The sequence below is a fragment of the Toxotes jaculatrix genome, chromosome 6 (genome assembly GCF_017976425.1).
Source record: "Toxotes jaculatrix isolate fToxJac2 chromosome 6, fToxJac2.pri, whole genome shotgun sequence".
Lineage (NCBI taxonomy): Eukaryota > Metazoa > Chordata > Actinopteri > Toxotidae > Toxotes > Toxotes jaculatrix.
This window is the reverse complement of record NC_054399.1, coordinates 18,045,408-18,068,837: the sequence shown is the minus strand read 5'-3', so window position 1 is coordinate 18,068,837 and position 23,430 is coordinate 18,045,408. Positions and strand designations below refer to the sequence as shown.

Sequence of the window (23,430 nt, the reverse complement as noted above, 5' to 3'; positions counted from 1 at the left end):
TTTGCACTGCTTATGAGGCTGCTGCAAGGTGAGATACAAAACATGCAAAACATTCAGCTCATATTCCAACAGAAAACAACTGCCCTGAATTTCTGAACCTGTACCTGAACCTTGTTCTGCAGCATGCATTCGGTGATTGTTCAGTGGTATCTTAATGTCTTAAATTTCTGGATGTTGACACAATGGCAATAAAACTGCTGAAACTGCAGAGACAAGATGCTGCCACAGGTTTCCTTTCACATGTGCACTCCACCCAATTATATGTAAATACTGTACATGTATAGCACACACATTCCCATTCACACTTACTTTTTTCTTCTAGCTCTTCAATTTCTCTGACAATAGCCCTGAAGAAAGGTCTTTTCTTGGGGTCGTAGTTCATGCAGTCCGTCATCAGTTTAGCCAGCTCTACGCAGTCAGGGGTAGCCAGCTGGCACTCTGTTTCATAAAACCGCTCCTTCTGCTCAGCACAGAAACATATATATGAATGAGGAGGTGCATGCAAACAGAGTTTATGTGATCACTGATGTGTAATGTTATATAAATAAACAGTAAATAAACAGTAATGTTTAGGATCGGTAAATTTGAAACCAAAAGTGGGAATTAGTACAGATGTATGAATAATTCTATACAGTCACGTTTTGAGTTTCTGTGTGCCCCATACCTCTGTGAGTTTCTTGTCTTTGAGGGGGACTTCTCCATCATAGCAGATCTCCCACAGAGTGGTACCAAAACCCCACTTGTCAGCTGCGATACTCAGGGCAGACAAGCTCTTCACACACTCCGGAGCAATCCATGGGATACGATGTACACACTCTGGAAAGACCGAAAAAAGTCAACTTTAGCAAAAGAAGATCAATAAAGTACAGATGTGTTACAGTCCTGTAACATAAAAATAAAGTCTAAGGTGTTGTGAATTGTAATGATGTTTGACAGTACAAATGTTAAGATAAGTGATGACACACTCAAAGACTAATCTCGCCCTTTAAGATGTGATAACAGGAAAATTTCCACTGATATTGCCCTGTGTGTAATACTGTTTTAACCTTTTTAACAAGCGAACAAAAGTAGTAGACAAGTACTTGCTGACTTTCTTACACACAAATGGCAATTTGTGTAAGAGGCAAATTCAACAAACTCAAATACCACAATAACCCAAAAACACACTCAAGAGCCAGATATTTCTTTCAGGAGTTGGTGCAGACCAAAAAGAGAGCTAAAAGAGAGTGAACACTGGAATGACATTCATCATGTGGGTACAGACATAACTCTAAATGAATGATCATGTTGCTCTGTAACTTCTGAATGCTTAAAAAATACGCCACTGTCGTTTGTACACTTTGTTTCAGCTGCCCTCAAGTGGCCAAAAAAAAAACTGTAACTCCAAGTTTGAAAATAACAGTTCTTTGTTTGCTAATTTACTTTAAAGGGAAAAATATCAATTTGATCGCTTCTACCACATGCTGACAAAATCTCCATGCAAAACGCGCACGTAAAAGGGTGTGGCTGCATGGATTTCAGCCAACATGCCATTACCATGATCCACACACCAGGAACCGTAAAACACAGTGCAGATCTGACTGGGTGGCTGGGCGGGTATTTGGCTGAAAATGTTGACTGACAACCTCCAGTGCATCTAAAAAGCCCTGGCATCTGCTGGCTGATATAGATCACTGACTGTTAGAAAAGCTAACATCCACGGTTGGCTTTTTGTCTCCACAAATCCATAATATCACATTACGGGTGTACATTTTCAAGTGCGTGCAGCTCAAGATGGAACACAGCATGACTGACTGGGGGGAGGCAGGACAAGGAGCAAAGAGGGGAAGAGGCAGTGAAGAGGCTGAAAAGTGACAAAAATGGGAGTGGGAAAGGAGATAATTGAGTCTAAGGAGGGAAAAAGAGAGACAAAAAAAGAACAAAAAGAAAGAAAGTGATGAATAGATATGAAGGTTTGAGTAAAGCCATCAGAGATTGCTGGGAAGAAAGGAAAAGTGCTCCCAGTGGAGTTCTGAGCACTTTATTCACTACGTGTTCAATCAAATTTATGTAAGAGGACATCGATCTGTAACTGGAAGACTGGTTGATCAGCAAAGTAATGGAGACAGAGGAAGAAATGTTAAAGAGTTCTGGGAACCAAGAGCGAGGGAGGAGTATTCCCAAGAGTGCACAGAAATGGACATTTGCACAGAAACATTTCCAGTCTGTCCTGTGGTTTGCCGATGTATCTGAACAGCCACACTGCGTTATATCACAATACTTGTGGCTCCAATGGACTAACAGAAACATGACATGGCCATTTGAGGGGAACTGTGCAATCTGAGACATGTCCTTGTTGTGTTGTCTTCCCTGAACTTAGATCTAGCTTTTAAAAACCAAACTACAGTCTGAGAGGGAAATGTGCCCAGTGCAGTGTTATTGATCTTGTGACAAATATCACTTCTACCACTGGCGATCTGCGTGATCGGAAATGAGGGCACAGCGCGTTACCTTGAGGCAAAGTTTTCAATTATTTTTAATTGACCAATTTTGCATCTTTGGACATCAGGTTAGCTTTCAAAATCAATATGAATTTACTAACTAATCAGTTGTTTAAATTATTTCAGTTTAACTTCATTATATATATTGGGTGTGCTCTCATTTTAGTTTTACTTTCATTTACAGTTAAAGTTATTGTGTAATTTTCCATTGTAGCTCTTTTGCAACCATTTGGTTTCACTTTTAGAAACAGTGTGTGTGTCTGAGTGTGTGTGTACGTGTCTGTGTCAGTCACCCTCTCTGGTGAGCACTGTGATTGGTATTCCTGGGTCGCTGAGCTTGATGAAAGGTCCTGGTCCTCCTTTTTCCACTCCGTCTCTGGCCAGCAGGATGTTCTTAGCACACACAAAGCCATGGACCAGCTTTTTGTCCTCCTACAGACACACACAACAAAAAATGTCTTATTCCAAAATCAAAGGGCATATTTTCAGATTACGCTGAGGAAGTGGACCTAACATTTAACATTCTGGCTGCACACAGGACATAGTCAATTACATTCCTGTAATTTGTTTGTATGTATGAGTTTTCTCTCTTACCAAGTAGCTGAGAGCTGAGGCCAGCTGTTTGGCCACCTGGAACTTCCATGGTGTGTCGAGCTGACTCTGCTGCCTTCTCATAAACAGGTCCAGTGGTCCTAGTTGGACAAACTCCTCCACCATGATATCTTGTGACACAAAGACACACAAGAGTGTCAAAAAATTGAGACACAGTACCACATTCTCGTATATTTGTGCACATACACTCTTCTTAACATGTACTTACTCTCCAGGTGGCGGACACACACTCCATACAGAAGCACTATGTGTTTATGGGACACTTGTCGCATCATGCTGGCTGTTTCAAAGAAGGCCTGTGAACAGAAACGCAAAGATGACTCAACACATAGCACACTGCAAAAACTGTGGCAGAACTTAACAGAATTTAGGTTTTTGAAGAAGCTTCCTGCAAGCATCAGCCTAAAGTATAGATAGAAGATACAGAATGGATGTTTTCAAAGTCCTCATAGGATCAGGTGTGCGTCTTACCAAGGAGATGTCCCTGTGTCCAGAACCCAACACCTTCAGGACAACCTTGACCTCCTGGAAGGATGAGTAACCTGCATCTTCATCTTCCTCACTCTTCATCCTCAGTGTGCCCGAGTAGATGTTGGTTCTTGTTCCTCGGCCAAGGTGTTCCTCCTGGTTAACACAACATTGAGCAAGGAAAAGAGAGTTTTACATGCAGAATTCAAACTATGGCAACTATAAGAGTATCTACAGGATTTCTGCAGCCAAATTAAAAAGTTTTTACAACACACAGACACACACACGCCATTATCATAACTGTACTGCTATTATCATAACATTGCAGACAGACATGAAGTTGAGAAGGTGTACCTGTTCAATCTCCTCCTTGAGAATGCGATGGAAGCTGAGCTGACTCTCCTGCATGGGTGTCTGAGGGGCCGGAGCTCTATCTTTGGTGACCACGAGCAGGTTAGAAATCTCTGCAGGACAAACACAAACACACACTTTTAAAAGGCCCATAGTAGGGTTTTTATATGAACCTGTCCATACTGCAAAGTATATATTTACCATACTGCCGGTGATTTTCAAAAATAAGACACTGTTTTAGATTTGTCTCTGTCAACTTTTAGTCTGCAGAGACTAAAATACTGTTTTCGGTAGGCAATCCCTCACAGAGGATGTCACATCTGGTTGTATTGTTGTCAAGGTTGTGTTATTGCAACACTGTCAAAAGTTTCGAGTGATTTGAAAAGTCTGCGCCACATTCACACAACAATGAGCTCTGACAACAAGACAAGCAGAAATGATGTTCACAGTAAGGTAAACTTGTTGAGTGGAAGAATGCCATAAATGTATAGAAGCTCATATATTCAGCATGAAAGCAAAACTGTGTTTACATGTGGTAAAATAAGCACTCAACCATTACGTCAATGTGGCAATGATGTGAACAGCTATTCAAGTTGGGTTACCATACTGATTCAGTTTATTTTTTGTATATACAGAGCAATGTGTGGGAGGATAAAGCTAAAATATGTGTGTGCCTGTGACCGTACTATATGTGCATGTGGATCTGTGAGTGTGTGTTTGTCGGTGTCTAACGTTGTAACAAAACCAGCGCTCTGTGGTTTCAGGGGAAGAAAAAAAAAAATCTGCACGCCATCAATCTCACCTTACATTCACCATCAAAGAGTGTTAAGAGCACCGTTTCGTGACATGAAATCTGTGTTTTCATGCAAAAACCAAATACAACCTGCACCCACACCTACAATCGAATATTACATACTACTCTGCACCCACCTAATCCAGACCTTTATTATGTAGTCTGAGTTTAAGACTGGCCACCATGATCTTATTCAAACTTTGCTTATGTTAAAAACCCAAATTATAGAAACACAAGCACACAGACCGACCAGCCCTTAAACCATGCAGTCCTTCTTTCATTCATTTGCCATTATGTACTTAATATCATTTTCACAAGAGTTAAAAATCACACATAGACCCAAAACAACACTAGTAAAAGCACACTGCTTCTATCTCATTCTGGGGATCTGGACATACTGGTTATTATGTGTTATTGTTATAGCATAGATGTTGCATAACATCATGAATATTTTAACAGGGACAATAACACAGCATTCTTTTATCTTCCTCTAAAGCAGATATAGCCCAAACCATAAACCAAAACAGCCCTGTATATTATAATCAACACCACACAACCTCAAGCAAACAAAAACAGCACAACACATCCATGCAAGCATGCATTCATGGCTCCACCTTTCCCTGAGTTAAGTAAACATAAGAGTGCTAGTTTGGCTCCGGAAACCAACATTTACAACTCTCTTCCTCCCTGACACCATTTCACACAGATACACAGACACCCACATGTTGTTCCTTCCAGCACTACTTCAAATGCCCTCAGCCAGTGAGAGACACATATACACTCAAAGAGCACCTACACACTATGGTTTGTATATAGGGACAGCTTTGTTTCGCTGACCTCTATGAGTTCAAAGGTTCAAGTCAGTTGAACTTCTGACCCAACCCAACATCACAGCTAGGTGTGGTCTGCTGTACTTGTTATCATACCAAGCTGTGATGTAGCTTTGCACAAAGGAGTGCATAGTGAAGAGCTGTACTGCACAGAGTCAAGAAAGAGGATAAAAAGACTGCTAGATTTCAGAGCAAGCAAAATTTTACTGCTTGTTACTGTCATGATAGCTTTCACTTGAAGTGAATTTGTGTGCGGCATGGGTCCTTCTGTTTACAAATCTTTTTTCTAAGTGTTTTTTAAGATCTGTGCTTAGAAAATTTGTAGTACTATGTGCTTCTCTTCATTTGAGTAAGGCAAGGCAAGGCAAGGTTTATTTATATAGCACCATTCGCACACAAGGTAATTCATAGTGCTTTACAGATTACATTAAAATCATAGAATAAAAGCAAATCATATTACATTAAAATCATAAATAATAGAATAAAAGAAATATATTAAAACATTGGAGCAGAAAAAATAGAAAACAGTAAAATAATTAAATAAGAAGAGTGCAGTTAAGACAATTTAAGAGAATGCTTCAGTAAAAAGGTGTGTTTTCAGGCCTGACTTAAATAAGCTGAGTGTTTGGGCTGAATACCTTAGGTATTCCGGAAAGTACTGGACGAGTACTGGACGTTACTGTCTGTGCCTTTGAGTAGATCACCATGCCTCTCACTTTTCCTTGTCTGTGGCTGCATTTAGCTTACCTCTGGGTTGTGGGGGACAGCAGCGGAGCAGCTGGAACTGCAGGTTGTCGGTGCGAAGATTCTGGCCCTCCAGATGGTCCAGCAGCTCCCTGAGAGTGGACCGCAATGTGTCAGTGCCGTGCAGACAATAGCCTTCAGGGGCCACCTCAATCTGGAAGTTCTTATACTGGCGCACAGAACGAGAATCTCTCAGGTCAATCTGGTTGGAGAAAGAGAGAGACAGGGAGTAATGATAGAGGAGTTCAACAAAATGAAACAAAAAAACACTCATATACACAGGGGGAGATCAAAGGTGAAACTCAAGTGAAGAGAGCAGTTTAAGTTTAGGAGAGACACATGAGAAGATAGAAAAGTGGAAAATATAAAGATAAGAAAGTTGAGAAGAACAGAGTGAGAGCATGAAAATAAAAGTGAAACAGTGGCTATTTAGCTAACACCCACTGGGTCAGCTTTATGAATGTGAATGTTTATGTGAGTGTTTCCTCTCATGCTGACTCATAAAGCTGTAATGACTGTAGAGGTGTGTCTTAGTCTAAGAATCCTGTACTACATGTGTGATAAAACATACAGTTTGGTAATGACAGACTTTTTTCAGAATAGTTGCTCATTTTCTCAGTTCAAGCAATGCTGTTATGATGTATTTGTGTATTTGTGTATTGCTTTAAAACAGGTGGACATTAAATTTTCTTGAATGGCTTTTTGCAAACAGTCTGTAGATGATTGGCACTGAATTTCAGAGGAATCTGATAACCAGTCTCAGACTAGTTGATAAAACTAGGTATTTCAAACAGTATGAAAAGGCAGGAAGACTAACTTCCAAAAAGTCAAACTGATGATGCAAACTGATAAAAGCGTATCATAGGAAGAAGGACAAAATGGAATTGTGAATTTAGGAAGTAATCTCTGAGAAACAGGCTTAACAGTACAAGTCTTTTAATTTGGTGGTGAACATCTAATCCGCAACGTACTTGTATTAAACTTAGGGATCATCCACTGAATGTGGATCCATCCATGTTCAGTTTCACGAAAATCAGACAATGCACTGGTGAGACATAACATCTGACATTTTGATGAAGATTCATTGTCTGATCGAATTGAATCGATGTATTAAAATTTCTTTAAACAAATTAAAATCAGAGAATTCCTTATCAGTTTTGGGTTTCCTCCAGTTACTGAAATAATACGCAATTTGATTTTTTCAATTTAATGTTTGGTTTAGTGACCAGTGGTAATATTTCTATTTGTATGTACTCTGAAAACAACACACTACCTCAGTGCAGACCACAGTGATGATGATGTTGTGGTACTCAGTGCAGCTCCAGCGCAGGATGTAGGCTCCCTCCTCATTGCCGTCTTGACGCAGCTTGTGGATGGCATACTCCGTACTGGAGAAGGAAAGACACAATAAATGGGGGCAATAGAAGTAGCATCAAAAGTGGACAGAGAGGCCTTAAAAAATCTTCAATGGAAGATGACATGTTTGTTAATACTACTATTGCATTTTGGTGTCCAAATAAGGTTAAATAAGATTAAAAAAAAAAGGTGACAATAGCCTTTATCACAAAACCTTAATTTAGACTGACTTTAAAAAACAGTGTGTGATCTCTGTGTAGGGGGGAGGCAGGAGTCAGGCAGGGTGAAAGCAAATACAAATTAAGGTCAGTAACAGATGGTTTATGATGCGTGTGTCTAAAAAGACTGCTTGTGTTAAGCAACATAGTGTTTTTGTGAGGAAACAGAGACATGTTCAAACACACACATCCCACCAATTAAGCAGTTAGTACGAACCAGATGGGTCCGTGGCAGCCATTGCTGATGTTGTGCACCACTGAAGCAGGGGCCACCTCCTTGCACAGGTAGTGGTGGGCATCCACTGTAAGCCTGAAGTACCCATCCACAAGGGCTGCAAATGACAAAGCCTCAGCCCGAGAAGCCATTTGCAGCTCCTGAGAAGAGAAAAGACAGGGAAAGACAGCTTAAGAGATGGAGGGAGACAAGCTGTGATCAGAGTAACAACTATTATAAAGCCACAATACTCCAGAGGCCTTTCTGAAAGAGCAGTGATGTATTACAAAACTAAAATCCATTTTCAGATGAATCATGATATCATCATTAGTCATGGCTAATGGCATGTAGCAAGACACAGCTTTGCTTCAACATTATAAAGCCAAACAAATGCTCCCAATGGTCACATTAACTTGGAAAATAAGAAGAGGCAGTTGTAGGACTTGCTAAAACCAGGTATAAAGCGTGATCATATAATGACTGTGCTAAGACACATTACAATGGTATTTACTGCAGGTGACAACTAGGTTTTAGGCCACTGTAACAAAAAAAAAATCAAAACATTTAGAAAATGTTTGTGGAAGAATGATTGCAAATTCAGAAGAATTTGAATGAATGAATGAAGGAATGAAGAAACTGACAACTGATGCAGTTAAACCCCCATGCTGGAAAATGACAATTTACTGGTCAAAATAGACACGTGAAGTCACAACTAGGGTAAAGGTAAAAACAGACTTAGGTATAATTGACAATACAGAGGTTGACCCCAGATGAAACACGGTGCACTTTGATTTGTTTCATGTCGGTCTCACCATCTTCTTGTTGTCCTGTCTACAGATGGTGACCACTGCCTCTCTGATGACGGTGTGTGTAATCTCATGGAAGTCACAGAACACCACCCAGCCTTCGGTTGCCTCTTTCTTTCTGTCATTTTTCTGTTTCCCATCCTGTTTGTTCTTCTTTGACTTGCCCTTTTCTTTGGAGATCATGGATGTCTATTTTAAAAATAAACATAGCAGAAACACACATAAGTTATATAAGAAAATAAAACGAATACTTTCAAGTACTGTCAGCTATTGTCTTCTGAAAACACAGACTTAACCATCTAAAACTATAGGAAACAATTGCCAAGATAAATTGATTGTTCAGTCTATGAAATGTCAAAAAATATGATTAGTATAATCACAATAGTTGTAAATTATCTTTCTCTTGACTGACTACTTGTTTCAGCTCTACACGTTCAATAGAAAATTAGAGGGACTGTGCTCTACAGATAACAGGTATGATGTTTGTCTGCCAGTTGTCTCTAACAGTTTACCATTTTGAAACTAGAGGTCCCTTAGGTATTATTCAAACACTGTTTCACTCACTGTAGCAGGCTTCTTCCTCCAGGAAATGCCAGTGGTACCAATAACCAAAACTTGCATGTCGGGGCTTGTCTCCATGTTTTGACTCTGGCCCTCCCCTTGGATTTGGTTGTTGTTCACTGGAAGGAGAAATCAAACATTATATCACAGAAGTTACATTTAGAGCCAAAACATCTTAATGCTTCTGTTATAGACATTAGTTGCTTGGTATCCCAATATTGTTTCTGGACAATCTTGCAGGGTTTATGCAACAACGACTGAAATCAGGGAAATGTCTCATTGCTTATGGCTACTGTTTGTTTACAGTGAAAGAAAATCCTGATTTAAAGAGGCAATCCACCTCTGCAATAGTGCTTGAGAACTTCACACATTGGTAAGAATCATCCAGTGTCTGGTCTACTCTGTGATAAGTGGGTTAATGTGACATATAAACATCTTGTTCCTTTCACTTTTGATTTTCACCATCTGCACAAACTCACACAATGTTTTCCGTATATCTGGTGTGTCAACAAAGTTCAAACTTTTTTTTTTTTTTAACTGTGGCTGGGACCCCAAAGGTTCTCTGCATGTAAACACACCAAGCTAACCACTATCATATGACTACTATAATATAATGTAGCTTGTTAAAATGTTGCAATAGGACCATAAAAACAAACAAATTATTATCTCAGTTTTGTGGTAGAGCAGCAACTACATTTTGTTACATCATGTCTTTTATCAATCTGCTTCTCAACAGCAAACACTTTCAGCACTTTTCAACAGTTTTCTTCCAGTTATTACTGCATGGATTCCCAAAGTGATTACTTTGGTAAACAAATAATTCAGTGATCTATCTGCTAAGAGATCTATCTATCTATCTATCTTCTATCTCTTCTAATCTCCTGTAATTCTAGTAAAACTACATCTCAAATGGACACCCACACTAAGCTGTCATATGTGACAAAAACCTGGTACAGTGGCTGAGAACTTTAAATCATGGGCACTGCCTGACATCTTACCATGATAGCCTCCATTGCTGAGCTCTCCTTCCTGTGTAACACTGAGTGAGATGGGCTCAAACAGCTCGCTGCCCAGGCCGCTGGTCAGACCCTCCAGTGTGGCCAAGTACTTGATCTTCAGGTCGTACTGTGTGATGTTGCCGTCGTGGACTGTGCGTTGGTTGAATTCACTGAGGAATTTCTTGAAGACATTGTTGATGCGGATGCGTGTCAATATGTTGCGTTGCTTAATGTTGCGGTTCAGCGACTCTGGGATAAAGCGCTTGTAGCTGGTGGGATTGAGATAGAAAAACAGACAGAAATGTATGAACAACTGGCAGCACTTGCTTTCTATGCTTCATGCAAGTGTTTTAAAGGTGAGGAAAACTAATGTGTCCTATAACATCTCAGAAACTATGGATTCAAGAATAGTCATCAATTAAGATAAGATAGATAAGATAAGATAAGATAAGATAAGATAAGATAAGATAAGATAAGATAAGATAAGATAGATTGATCCCCAGAGGGAAATTAAGTTGTTAAAGCAGCATAACAAAAAACACAACATTGCACAAAGTACTACTGTAGTGGCACAAGAAACTAGAAAAATATAAAGTAAGTAAGAAACAAGCTAAAAGTTAAATATAGAATATACAGAATAACCACAAGGAATTAGAAAAATATAAAGTAAGTAACAAATAAAAATTAAATATAGAATATACATTATACATTATTATTAGTACATATTGTACTTTAGTGGTATGTACAACTGCTTTGGACAATATTCTGCATGTGCAGTTTTCCTAATATCTCCATTAATTGTTTATCTCTGTCCTGTTTTACTTTAAAAGCTGAACATTTCTGTTGCTGGAATTGGGCTAAAAATGGAAAGAGACACCTCGTTTGTTGACAAGTTAACTTTTGAGAATTTACCATGACCATAAATAAAGACAAGGCCTTTACTGCTGACTCTCTGATAGGAATTCTGAGGTTGCTCCAAAGAAAACAACAATCTGCTTTCCCAAGCATGTTGATAAAACCACAGGATGAAATTCACATTCAAGATAGTGTTGGTTTGTTCCATGCCCTGTGGAAGTGGAAATGCCTGTTTTTTGTGACAACATGTTCTTGTGAAGGCTGAGCAAAAGTTGGCAATGGACACTGACACTGACACTCTGCTTCCACACATGTTGAGAAGATGTATAATTTAAGCAAATGCCATATTGCATTTGTGTATGCGCATTACCTGACTTCGTGGGACGCAATGGGCACGGACATATACAGGAAATGGTGAGTGATGGCAAGCACAGCCATGCCCAGACACTCGTTCTCTATCTCATGTTGCTCTGCCTCTGACTGGGCCAACCTCAGTGGAACCACACCCTTCTGAAAGTCATGCTGGCCCTGAGCAACAGACATATTGACACATCGACATTGAGACACATCAGACACATATTACATAACACCTACAAAGAATTCCAAAGAAAATACAAAGAATTTTGAAATTGAGATTGTAACATATACTGTGTTATTTGGTTCTTTATACTGCACACAAATATTGTCAAGACGAAATTAAGAAGCAGGCTGCCACATTTTGTTTTCATAGCATTTACATAGCATTGTTCAGATGTGCATATTATGTTTTGAACACCTGACAGTTCAATGAAGTTGTTATTTGTTGTTTGGAACCATCAAATCCTTTTTGAGTTACAACTTTCAGGTGTCTTTCCTTATATTTTAATAAACTGAAAATTTAACTGACAACAGTAGCTCTAAATTAAATTAAAGGGTATGCTATCTATCGCTGAATTTAAATACACTTCCTGATATTGTCACATTTCCTCCCAGCTGCTGATGTTTTGAAACTCAACTGCAAATTGATGTTTGAACTTTCAGACAGACTGTACATATCGATGTCAGGCATATCGAAAGAAGTAATAATAAATACATAAATAATAAAAAAATGTTTTTGATGGAGTCAGATCTTTTTAGGTGGTCTGCCTAAATATGTTCTTCATATGGACAAAAATATGAGAGTAATGCATAAAACACACACATAATGTGAAGAGAGTCATTAGTGACTTGTTTAAATTGAAGACTTTTTTCGGAATAAATTATCTAAACCTAATGCAAGGACACACCTGGGCAAACAGGTAGTTGAGAGATGAAGCATCCAGAAGGGGCGTTCCCTCCGGCGTTTTCTGTGGGCTAAGTCCTCCTTTGAGTTTACTGATGCAGTGTCTCCAAACTGGAGACTCTCCTTCAGTGGTGCCATGCCAATTTTTGAAATAAAACCTGACAAGAGAGACATAGAAGACACGTCAACAGAATTAATACATGGTGTGTATGCTTGAAATTTTCACTGTTTCTCATTTAAATCGAACAAGTCTAAATTTTGATTGTTTAGCCGGAAATAAATGCCAAGGTATGCCTTGTGTATGCATTGACTGGATTTTGGCCTTTGATGAAAGAGATGCCTGCAAGAGGAAGTGTTCTATACCTCCTGTATTGTCTGTAGTCATTAAAGTGTAAAAAATGTCCCTGAATGAAAGCTAATGCCCATTAATCCTCATTTTAATTTTCATGCAAAGATTAGTTGGACTTTCAGCAATGGGCAACATCTAACTTTCCTTTTAGGCTTTGACCTATTTCCCAGTTTTCTCTGAAATTAAGCAAATTCTCAGCTAGCCTGTTTTTCAGAGAAAATATATGATCGTTGTCAGTCTAGCATCACAGACAGTCTACACCCTCCCCAGACCAACAGCAGAAAACAGGCAGTGCACAGGGAACCTGGTAATCCAAATCAGGAGAACATTTGAAAGACATGCAAAAAAGTACACAAAAGAGGACAAAAATGGAAAATAGCAGCAGATAAACATCAGCAATTGATGGCAGGACTGCTGAAATTTTACTGGCCAAAGGGAAACATTCAGCAAGTGTTCATGAAAATATGATACTTTTTGATACAGGTGGGACTTCTTAAGACAATGTTGTGTGATCAAATTTAAGCTGAAATTGTCTGGAATCTGACTTCTTTAAATCGGAGGCCCATCATAAACTGTATTTAGGACTATGCGAGGAGACCATTAGGACAAGGGAAAAAAATGCTAACCGCACACAGAAAGATCCGAGCTGACCAGAAGCCAGAACATTTTTGCTGCAACAAAGTTACATGTAGTGTCATCTTGCTGTCCCTTTTTTTTCCTTTTTAGGCCACAATAGCAGCATGGCTCTGAGGATGGTAACACTGGTCAGTCTGTCAGTCAGTAGACCACTTTTGTCCAGACTGAAATATTTCCCCAGAAGATATTTCACTTATCCAGCTAAATATCTCAACATTTGGATTGGCACGAAACAATCATAGCTCCCAGACGATGTATTGGTTAATGAAATTTCCATGAGCCTCAGATGTTATTTTTTCTTTAGTGCAATTTAGCAAATGAAAACCAGATATTAAACATGATAGATATTATACCTCTTAAACATCAGTCTGCTGTATTGTCTTTGTAAGAGCATTAGCATGCTGACAACAGTCATCAGCTAAAAGGACTGCTGTGCCTTAGTGCAGCCCCACAGATCATGGCTACTGACTCTTAGTCTTACTTTTTTCTCCCTTTTTTATTGACCTGATGACAATCCCTCCTGCTAAGGGATGACACTTTAATCCCTCTGTGTGTGGTGTTTATGTTGAACATTTGTTTATGCTAAAGATTGTGTGTATATCAAGATTGACCACAATACCCTGCTTGTTTGGAAGACTGCAAAACAGTACGCAAAGCAGGCAGCAGCCAGAAACACATACACACAAGCACACACAAATACACACATACACACCAGAGCACACTTGCTTTTCTCTCCACTAGCTATTGTCAGAGCAGATCAGAGAAAGAGGAAGTGCAACTGACACCACAGTAATGTGTTTTTTTCCTCTTTGCATGAAATGCTACCTAACCTGCAGGAAGGATTTTTTGAGGAGGGACTTAACTCACTTTAAATAATAAGTCATGTACAAATATGACACTGTTGGTCTGCCTCATTACAACTTTCCTTTCAGACTTGTCTCAACTTATAAAACCTATTTTTAGCCTCGAAAACCGGGATATAATGAGCAATTTAGCCTTGCATAATTGGGTCAAGTATGGAATCACTCTGCTCTTGGCAGCATTGTAAAGGGTGTAAGACTCACTGCTTTCTACTTCTATTCTAGTTGCCTGCTATGCCTATTCTGAGATATTGGTTTATGATAAAAGCTTCAAAACAACTCTCTCTGAAGTACTGCTAAACATCTTTAGTTGAATTCTGAAGTTGTTTCCCTTTCTCTTTCCTCTTACTAAGACAAAGCGAGAATCAAGATCTAACAAACCTGTGAGAACTTGTGTGCCTCAGCTTGCCAAGCCACCCAGTGCAATTTGACATAATGATCTTATCTGACCGGAGCTACTGCTGATTCACAACACATATTCATAATATTCATCTTGTTTGTTTTCAGCTAATGCTATGGTGATGTTATAATTCCCCTGCCAACAGCACCTCTAGAATTTTATACACCTGGCACTGACAAGAATACTGCATCTGTCTCAGCCTTACGTAATGTTTATAACCTTGTTATAGAAATCTAACAAATAATCTCTATTTTCTGGTTTTTCTGGTTACAAAACTTCTGGTTTTTCTGGTTAACAACATTTGGAAGATGTTATGGTCTAATTGATTTTTCTTGTAACGCATTTACCTATTCACAGAAAATGACAAACAGTTTTTAGACAAAATCTATTCAATATTTGCCATAGTCCATCTTCCACCATTTGTCATGGCACATGTCATGATGGCATCAAGATATACATGGTGTCGTGGTATCCACCTCAACATGGATTCAGCTTCAGCTGAAGAATACTGTGGCTTTACCAGGCCTGGTGGGATATGTAATGCCTCCAATACAGGCCTACAGGAAGCATCCAGATCCAAAACACACTGCAGCCACTTCAAGGTCAGATCTCATGCATTGGTCACTATGCCAAGCTCCTTAACCAAAGACGTGGTTTGGAATGTAGAGCAATGGGTAAATCAAAAGTTTTGCCTTCAGGTGCAGCTTCCTTAACAACCTGCCACAACGGTGGTACATTAATTTGCTTGTCGAACTCATGCTCTGGGATACCATCAATCATGAAAATTACTGCTGGATATTTGAACTCCGTCACTTCAGGAAGCAACACAAAGCAACTTACATTCACTCAGAAAAGAGCCCTTGAGGCTGTGTATTACAAGTCACAGAAAAATTACATCATCTCCGCAAAAAGTTGAGATGGAAACTAAACCAAAATACATTACCATACCAGGCAGACTTACTCTTGAACACTTTTAGTTTTTTGGAGATCATCCTCATGAACCTTTAGGTCTCCTGGCTGAACTATGGTGTGGCTTTTGAGTATGTTTATACTGCCCTATGGGGAGAACTCCAGACAAGGAAACAGTCCCGTCCCTATCCAGGAGTTTGGCCCCACAGCCTGTGCATTATAAAAAAAATGAGCTCAACAATATCTAATTTAGTGGTGGCTTTAAGGCTGATTGCTCTCCAAGGCACATGGTTTGCAATGGCACATAGCTCTACCCAGACTTGGCCAGGTTCCAGGAAGGACCCCTGGTATCTCTAGTCCAGACAAAGCTGCTCTTTCCTGAAGTGGACATTCAGTATAGGTCTTCAAATTGGTTAACTTAACATTTGAAGTGGTTGAAGCATTAAAAATCAGTTTATTTTAACTTAAGAAGTGATTTTCCAATGAAATTCCAATGTAGTCAACCTGCAGTGATGCCATTCTTACCTCATGCGATAGTGCAACTTGATACTGGTTTCGTCTGTGATCTTGAACTCGTAGTTAGGCGGGTACCATGTGCCAGTTGACTCATTGTACAGGGAAAATAGGTTTTGGCACAAGGGAGAGATCGCTGAGAAAGGGAAACGAGAAGAAGAGATCAATATTCAGACTAATTGCTAGATCAGGACCAGTGATTTGAAGCCCCTGTCCAAAGAAAGGATTTAGGACCAATGACAAACAATCTGCTTCTAAAACAAGATACATAGAAAGCTCTGCATGTTTCAACATATCATTGTTTATACTGCACATTTTTACCCTTTTAGAGAATGCTTGTAAATTTCTGATTATGTTAATCATCTGGGTTAATATGTGCTAAGATGAATGATTTGCATCTAAGTCCATATTATACCAGGCACTATCTTGTAATGGTGTATATGTGTGTGCCCATGTTAGAGTCCACCAGGAATAACACTGAACCATTACTACTGGTTAATAATAATATGTTTGATGGAAGGCCACTTAAGATTCAGGATCTAGGATGAAAACCTGGCCATAAATTCACTGGACACCTACTTGACATGGTATAATCATAGTAAAATCTACAACATATTCTTCAATACTTGCAACAAACACAAACTAGATAATAATAAAAAGCAAATCCTAAAATTCTTGACCCTGCTAGCTTGCCAGCATGTTAGTCACTCACAGCATTTCTTGGCAGCTTCCACACAGAGTTCCTCAACAGTGTAGCATCCTTTCAAGTACTCCTGCTGGTGCACCTCCGGTGTGTAAAAGTGGATCTCCAGGCCGCAAGTGGAAGAAGGAGAAGAAGAGAGTTGGGCCCTCTTGCTGGACCTCCTCATTTTCCCACAGAGTTGCCTGCTCAACTCCATCATCCACAGAGTTGACATTCAGACACTGGATACATGAAGTGAAAAAGAGAAAAGGGGGAAGTAGGAATGTTACATCTTTTGCTTTATGGTCACTGTTTTCAAATGCATCAACTTTTTAGTGATTATACTGTGTACCCCAGTTTTAAGGATTTAATTTATGAATAAATCTAAATTTTATAGTTTTCTTATTGCCACCCAATTCCACAAGAAGACCAACCAACAAGTATTTAGTCTGGATCTGTGGCTTGCAGGTAAGGGCCATTATTACTTAATTACTTATTGTTATTACTGTTACTGGCAATGTGCTGTACCAAAGTCATAGCCTTAAAACAACTGGGCAATGTAAGATTTTGTTTTATTTAGCAGTAGTTATTAGGTAAGAGTATAAAGGATTTAGAAGTATCATCTGCATATAGTTGAACAGAAGTAGAAGTGGACCTAGTATAGGGCTGGGCGATATGGACCAAAAGTCATATACCGATATCTTCAGACTGAATATCGATTTACGATATATATCCCGATATTTTTATCACAAAGTGAGAGCAAATGTTCAGTCAAAGTCAAAGCCAAATATGACATGTCACATGTCACGATTAATTTATTTAACCTCTATTTAACAATCAGTTTTTCAACAGAGACCTGGTCGAAATAGCAGCATAAAACACAAAGTAAAACACCAATAGCCAAGTGTAATATGTGACCGAAGCACTGCATCCTCAGCCACCCATTCAGCTCTGGAAGCGGTGCTGAGAGCTCCGGGTTAGCAGCTTGCTTGGATCAGATCAGATCAGAATCAGAAAAAACTTTAATTTTTGGAAATTTTTTGAAGTCACACGAGTTAGCAATGAATGCACTCGGGTGCTGAGTCTGTAACCGGGCTATTGCAGAGTGAATGACGTCACACGCGGTGTTTGGGTTTGCAGAGGGGGGAACATAAACTGCCACCATGATAACATGAGAAAACTCCCTGGGCAGATAATATGGACGAATTCCGACAGCACACAGTTCAACGTCCGGGCCACAGATGCGCTCCTTCACGGTGATGTGAGAGGGGTTACACCACCGATTATTCACCAGAACGGCAAGCCCTCCTCCTTTGCGCTTACCGCTCCTGACGCAGTCTCTGTCGGCACGGACCGTGTGGAAGCTCCTGATGGTAGCGTTATCATCAGGAACATCCTGGTGCAGCCATGTCTCCGTGAAGCACATCACACTACACTCACGATACTCCCTCTGACTCTGGGCCAGCGCCATCAGCTCGTCCATCTTATTTGCGAGGGACCTCACGTTCCCCATGATGATAGAGGGGAGACACGGCTTAATACTTCTCCTTTGATGTTTCAGAGCCTCCCTCTTCCTCCGTAACTTTTTGTTTCCTCTGCATCCCCGGTGTATCTTGCGCCAAATTTCAACAGTGATCTCATCTTGCCTTGTCAGTGAAAAAGCCGGCTTGAGGTCTAACAGCTGATCCCTGGTGTAAACAATGCGGGCCGTGTGGTGTTGTTGCGTCGCTACGCCGAAAAAAAGTAACGCAACGGCAAACAAAAGCCCCAAAAATCTCACAACCCACATGTCTCAGTGTGATGAAAAGAAAGTAATCCAACGTATTAAAGAAAAATAACGAAAAGTGCCTCAAAGATAAGAAAAGTAGAATAAAAGTGAAAGAAAATCGGGAGCTGCCGTAACATGCGACACGTAGTGACGCATGCGCACTGGATGGATCAAGGATCACAGCGCAAGTTTGAACTATATCGATATATACGATATGGCCTAATTTCATATCCCATTTAAAAATATATCGATATATCTTTTATATCGATATATCGCCCAGCCCTAACCTAGTATCACTTCTTTGTTGAGCAAATAAATTAGACTTAATCCCTTTAAGTACAACACGTTGTTTTCTATGAGAGTTAAATCATAAATGTGCTTTCTGAGATAGACCAACTGCATAAAGCTTATTAAGAGCAGGCAGTGAACAACTAAATCAAAAGCCTTCAGACTTCACGATCAAAGCAAATAGCCCCTCTAAGATTACCAGTATCAAATGCTGAAAACACATCCTTAGTAAGTTTTAAGAGAGCAGTATCTACTGAATGATTAGGTATAAATACTGTGATAACTAATTAAAGATTAAGAGTTTTCAAATTTTTCAGCAGCAGAACAGATTACTGATATAGTGTTATAAATACATGGATCAAGAATGTCATGGTCTTTGTAAAGTGGAGTAATGTGTGAATGTTTTCAGATAGCTGGTGACTCTCAGGTAAACAAGGACATGTTAAAGTCAGAAAGTGGGTACATAAGAATTTGAGAGGCAAATCTAATATATCAGGATTCAGTCCCATCATTTCCAGCATCACTGCTGAAACTTAGTTTTTTGCTAGTATTCAGAATTTCTGTCAGAAGAGTCAGGTATTAGATTAGAGCAAGCATAAGAAACATGACTTGGACAATACAAAGAGTCATATATATGTTGCCATTTATGTAAAGTTATTATCATGAAATTATTTTGATAGAACGTTCATCAGAATTAATGTATTCATGTTAGCCTCTCCCACCTTCGGGTTATAACTGAGACTTACTGAGGAAATGGGTGACCACTGTGTAGTTAACATAGCCAATCAAGTGTGTTTAAGGTGCCAGTGTGCTATAGTAAAGCAAAAGTATTGATTGTGTGGTGAGCTCTGACAAGCAACAGCAAAGCGACTCTGAGTTCAATGTTCATTTACCTGTTGAGTCATACTAAGACAGTGCAGAGCCCTAACACACAAAAGACAGAATACAGTGATGTTCAACTTAACTCATGCAGTGCAAGTAAAGTGACGTCAGCCTCTCAACTGAGAAGATGACATCAATACAGGAGATAGATCATTACCATGCAGGGTCTGCTTGCAACTGGATGAGTCTAATACCAATTCTATACCGGGTGTAAAGCACCATGTCAACAGCTGAACTGCAGCACAGCTGTGAGTCCTTCATCAATGTTTACACCGGACCTGTTCACCAACAGTGCTGCTTAGTACTCAATGGTGTGTTGACAGCACTTAGAGCTAAATACACAATTATCTAGTTCAGCGCACAGACAGGGAAAAAAAAACAATTACTTAAAGCCTGAAAAGACACCTGATGTCACAGATGTGCATGCGAATCCAAGTCACCATACAAACAATGCAGACAGCTGCAACTGTTCAGAGCAGAAACAATAAGCAGATTAATCCATTAGTTGCTTGACAAAATTAATTTAGATCTATTTTGATAATGGATTACTGTTACTGTTATTTCTCCCAGCTTCTCAACTGTGACATATTTCTTTGTCATAGGTAATAGTAAACTGACTGGCTTTGGGTTTATAAACTGCAGTAAATGAATGAATGGTAATTTTAATCCTAATTGTTAATAATACAGTCTATGAACTATACAACTGACTGTTCCTAAGCTCCACCTCTTCCCCCTCAATGTTCCAATCACAGCTGAGCAACATTTAAGACACATTCACCATAACCTAAATGCCTAAACACATTGGTATGATACTGAAGACAGTTAAAAGATATGTTGCATCCATATCTAGGGCCAAACAGTGATATACTGTGCATTTGACCGTATGAGCAGCATGTTTACCTCAACATCATCAGCTGGTTTTCTATGATAAACTAACAAAAAGAACAAACTGGTTTCTGACAAAGTAAACTTTCACTAGTCTTTGACAAAACCTACCTGTTGTGTCTCTGTAAATCAAACAAGCTACCTGAACTGCCCTGTTAGTAGTCTAGTTTTTGTACGTGAGTCTGACTTCAGAAGAGCATTATGTGTCGGTTACAGAGGGTGGATACATCGTTCTACTGGGTTCAGACACAAACATAATAACGGTTCACTGAGGAGCCTTTAAAATTCACCATTAAGCTACAGAAAAAAATGTCATGGATTGAATCCGTTCTTTAAACCAATGGAGTCAAAGAAGGCAACACCCTGATAACTACAATGACAAAGCATACCAGCAGAGCTATCAACAAACACTGATAATCACTGTATATCTATATATGTTGATCAATCCCGCAAGCAAATATACACAAACATAGAAAGAAGAGAAAAACTATGAAAGACAGAGGGAGAGCCATCCTGTGCACTGTGACCTTAATAACAGCAGTAGAGTGAGAGACAGTCTGTATTTGTTCATCCATTTTATCACTGTCATTTTATCACTATTTTGCTTGTCATAGCTCCTGTTAACTTCCCATTAAAGCTGTAACGGTAACATAACCATTGGTAAGCAAAGCAGCCATCCTTTCGACTGGACTCTCAGTCATTTCTCATCTGTCTCTCTTAGTACAGCTGAATTTCTTGAGAAAACACTTTCAATGAGTCATCTGTCTGCCTTTTACAGCAAGTGAGGTAACCGATCACTGTGTAGATTTCCCTCTATCTTCCTCTTTCTACCTAAACTCAACATAATACATCTGTCTCTTTTAGATATTATATAGTTAGTTGTACTATATTTAAATGTAAACATATCTTTCATAAAGTTCATGTCTTAATAAAGCTGTCTTTAATAAGTGGCATTGTTGAGACTGATCTGACACTAGCTAAACACTAAAGAAGCTACAGTTCTGCGATCATCAGACCATGTTTTTCGAAGGTCCAGCTGAAAGGGATGTTGACCCCCCCCACCCCCCACCCCCCACCCACTTTTTTTTTTTCAAAAAATGTAAAAAAAAAAATGGAGTATTTCTGAAAAACAAAAATGAAACTTTGCAGCAGCTAAAAATGTAACAAGTGATAGACAACTAATTAATTCAGGTGATGACAAAATTAAATCCACAAAGAAGACATAGACAAATACCGCTTCCACTTTCTTCTAAGGTTTTAAGCAAAAAGTACAAAATACTGTATTAGGGCTAATAAAGCAACAAAGCAATGAGCTCTTATGCATTACTTGCATCAATTTAGAGTTCCACTGCCTAAATCTAACGTAGCCCAGTTAAACAGTTGAGCTAAAAAAAAAAGTGACCGTAAGCATTGCGGGAATAAAGTGCAGTAGAAGAACAAGAAAGTGAAAATGAAATAGACTGAGCTTCTTCTTTCCCAATTTTACAATCAGAGTTAAAAGACAGGAATAGGTCAGGGCCACCACACTGGTAGTCAAATGGCCAACCTTGGGAGACAATGTACTAATGTACTCTACTATTTCTTTAATGTACTGTACTGTTTCTTATCTGTCTCTTAATTGTATGGTGTTTCTTTATTGCATCTCTCTATCTTATTACAGTGTCATAATGCTCACTAAGGCACACACCATGTATGGTTAAGGCAGTTTTATTCTGCTAAACAATCAACTGTGGTCTGTCATGGGTGAAATGGTTGCCTACATGCAAGTATTTTCAAGTCATAGTCATCTTTGTGTGATGATGTAGGCTCAAAACTGTTGCTCCCGGTCTGTCTGCCATTATTCAAGAAACAGTCAAATTTTGGTATCATCAAAAAGAGCTGTAGTTAATTAGTGCTGAAATACTGTAAAACTGGAGTGCATTGGTCATAAAGCATTCTGATCCTTGTCCACTGAATAATGGACTAGCTGAGAACTTGTTGTTAACTTGTTTTTTTGAGTGATACTAACAGTTTTATTGTTATTTTCCTCTTTAAGCTTATGTTTTGTGGACCTTCTTCATCACTTATTGTGATTGTTTGAAATATGGCGCTTCTGTTGGCTGCATTAGGTACAACACTGTTGCCAGTGTACATGCAGCACAAGGACATGCCCTAAAATACCTATCTACCTTAACAACAAGGAAGCATGAGTAAGTGCTTTGATAGTTGGGATTCAAACTTTCCACCACCATTTCAAGAGCTGATATACTCTACAGTACTAGCACTTTGAAGCCTAAAAGTTATCAATGAAATGGCTAGTGTAATGTGTAGTTTTAAAGTAAAGCATCATGGCACAGGCTTTCTCATTCCTTATTTGACACTTAATGACATTTTCTAAAGGCAAGAACATAGTCCTTCACTTTTTGTGGTAGGTCACTGCATTTCTGCAAAATATGCTACACTTTGTCTCACTTCCTCAAAGACACAGACCTGATGTGCCTGAAATGAAAACACAGTAGACAGACAATACACTGATCAACCATTAATGTCTCAAAGGTCACTTGGTTATTACGAGAAAAGATCAAGACAGTGGTAATCTAGTGGTTTTTGATGTTACTGTCATTGTGAATACCAAAAGGTGGGTCTATTCCCTTCTTCAACAGAATTCAACCTGTAAACTTAAAAACTGGAAAGATCAAACAACTGAATATGAACTTTGAACTTTGATAATC

At 39.1% G+C, this 23,430-nt stretch overlaps 1 protein-coding gene across 1 annotated transcript in view; it reads right to left on the bottom strand.

Annotated features, from left to right (window-relative positions):
- jak1 (Janus kinase 1) overlaps positions 1 to 23,430 on the bottom strand; it is a 34,364-nt gene that overhangs the window by 9,237 nt on the left and 1,697 nt on the right. The window contains exons 2-18 of the mRNA XM_041041184.1: positions 16,927 to 17,138; positions 16,227 to 16,350; positions 12,552 to 12,705; positions 11,657 to 11,814; positions 10,432 to 10,700; positions 9,437 to 9,552; positions 8,879 to 9,061; positions 8,070 to 8,227; positions 7,552 to 7,666; positions 6,282 to 6,480; positions 3,915 to 4,024; positions 3,564 to 3,716; positions 3,301 to 3,388; positions 3,075 to 3,202; positions 2,774 to 2,912; positions 665 to 816; positions 310 to 460 (exon numbers count right to left, since the gene is read on the bottom strand). Of these exons, the coding sequence (XP_040897118.1) occupies positions 310 to 460; positions 665 to 816; positions 2,774 to 2,912; positions 3,075 to 3,202; positions 3,301 to 3,388; positions 3,564 to 3,716; positions 3,915 to 4,024; positions 6,282 to 6,480; positions 7,552 to 7,666; positions 8,070 to 8,227; positions 8,879 to 9,061; positions 9,437 to 9,552; positions 10,432 to 10,700; positions 11,657 to 11,814; positions 12,552 to 12,705; positions 16,227 to 16,350; positions 16,927 to 17,131 (2,602 nt within the window). The 5' untranslated portion in view covers positions 17,132 to 17,138. The remainder of the gene's footprint in view (positions 1 to 309; positions 461 to 664; positions 817 to 2,773; positions 2,913 to 3,074; positions 3,203 to 3,300; positions 3,389 to 3,563; positions 3,717 to 3,914; positions 4,025 to 6,281; positions 6,481 to 7,551; positions 7,667 to 8,069; positions 8,228 to 8,878; positions 9,062 to 9,436; positions 9,553 to 10,431; positions 10,701 to 11,656; positions 11,815 to 12,551; positions 12,706 to 16,226; positions 16,351 to 16,926; positions 17,139 to 23,430) is intronic.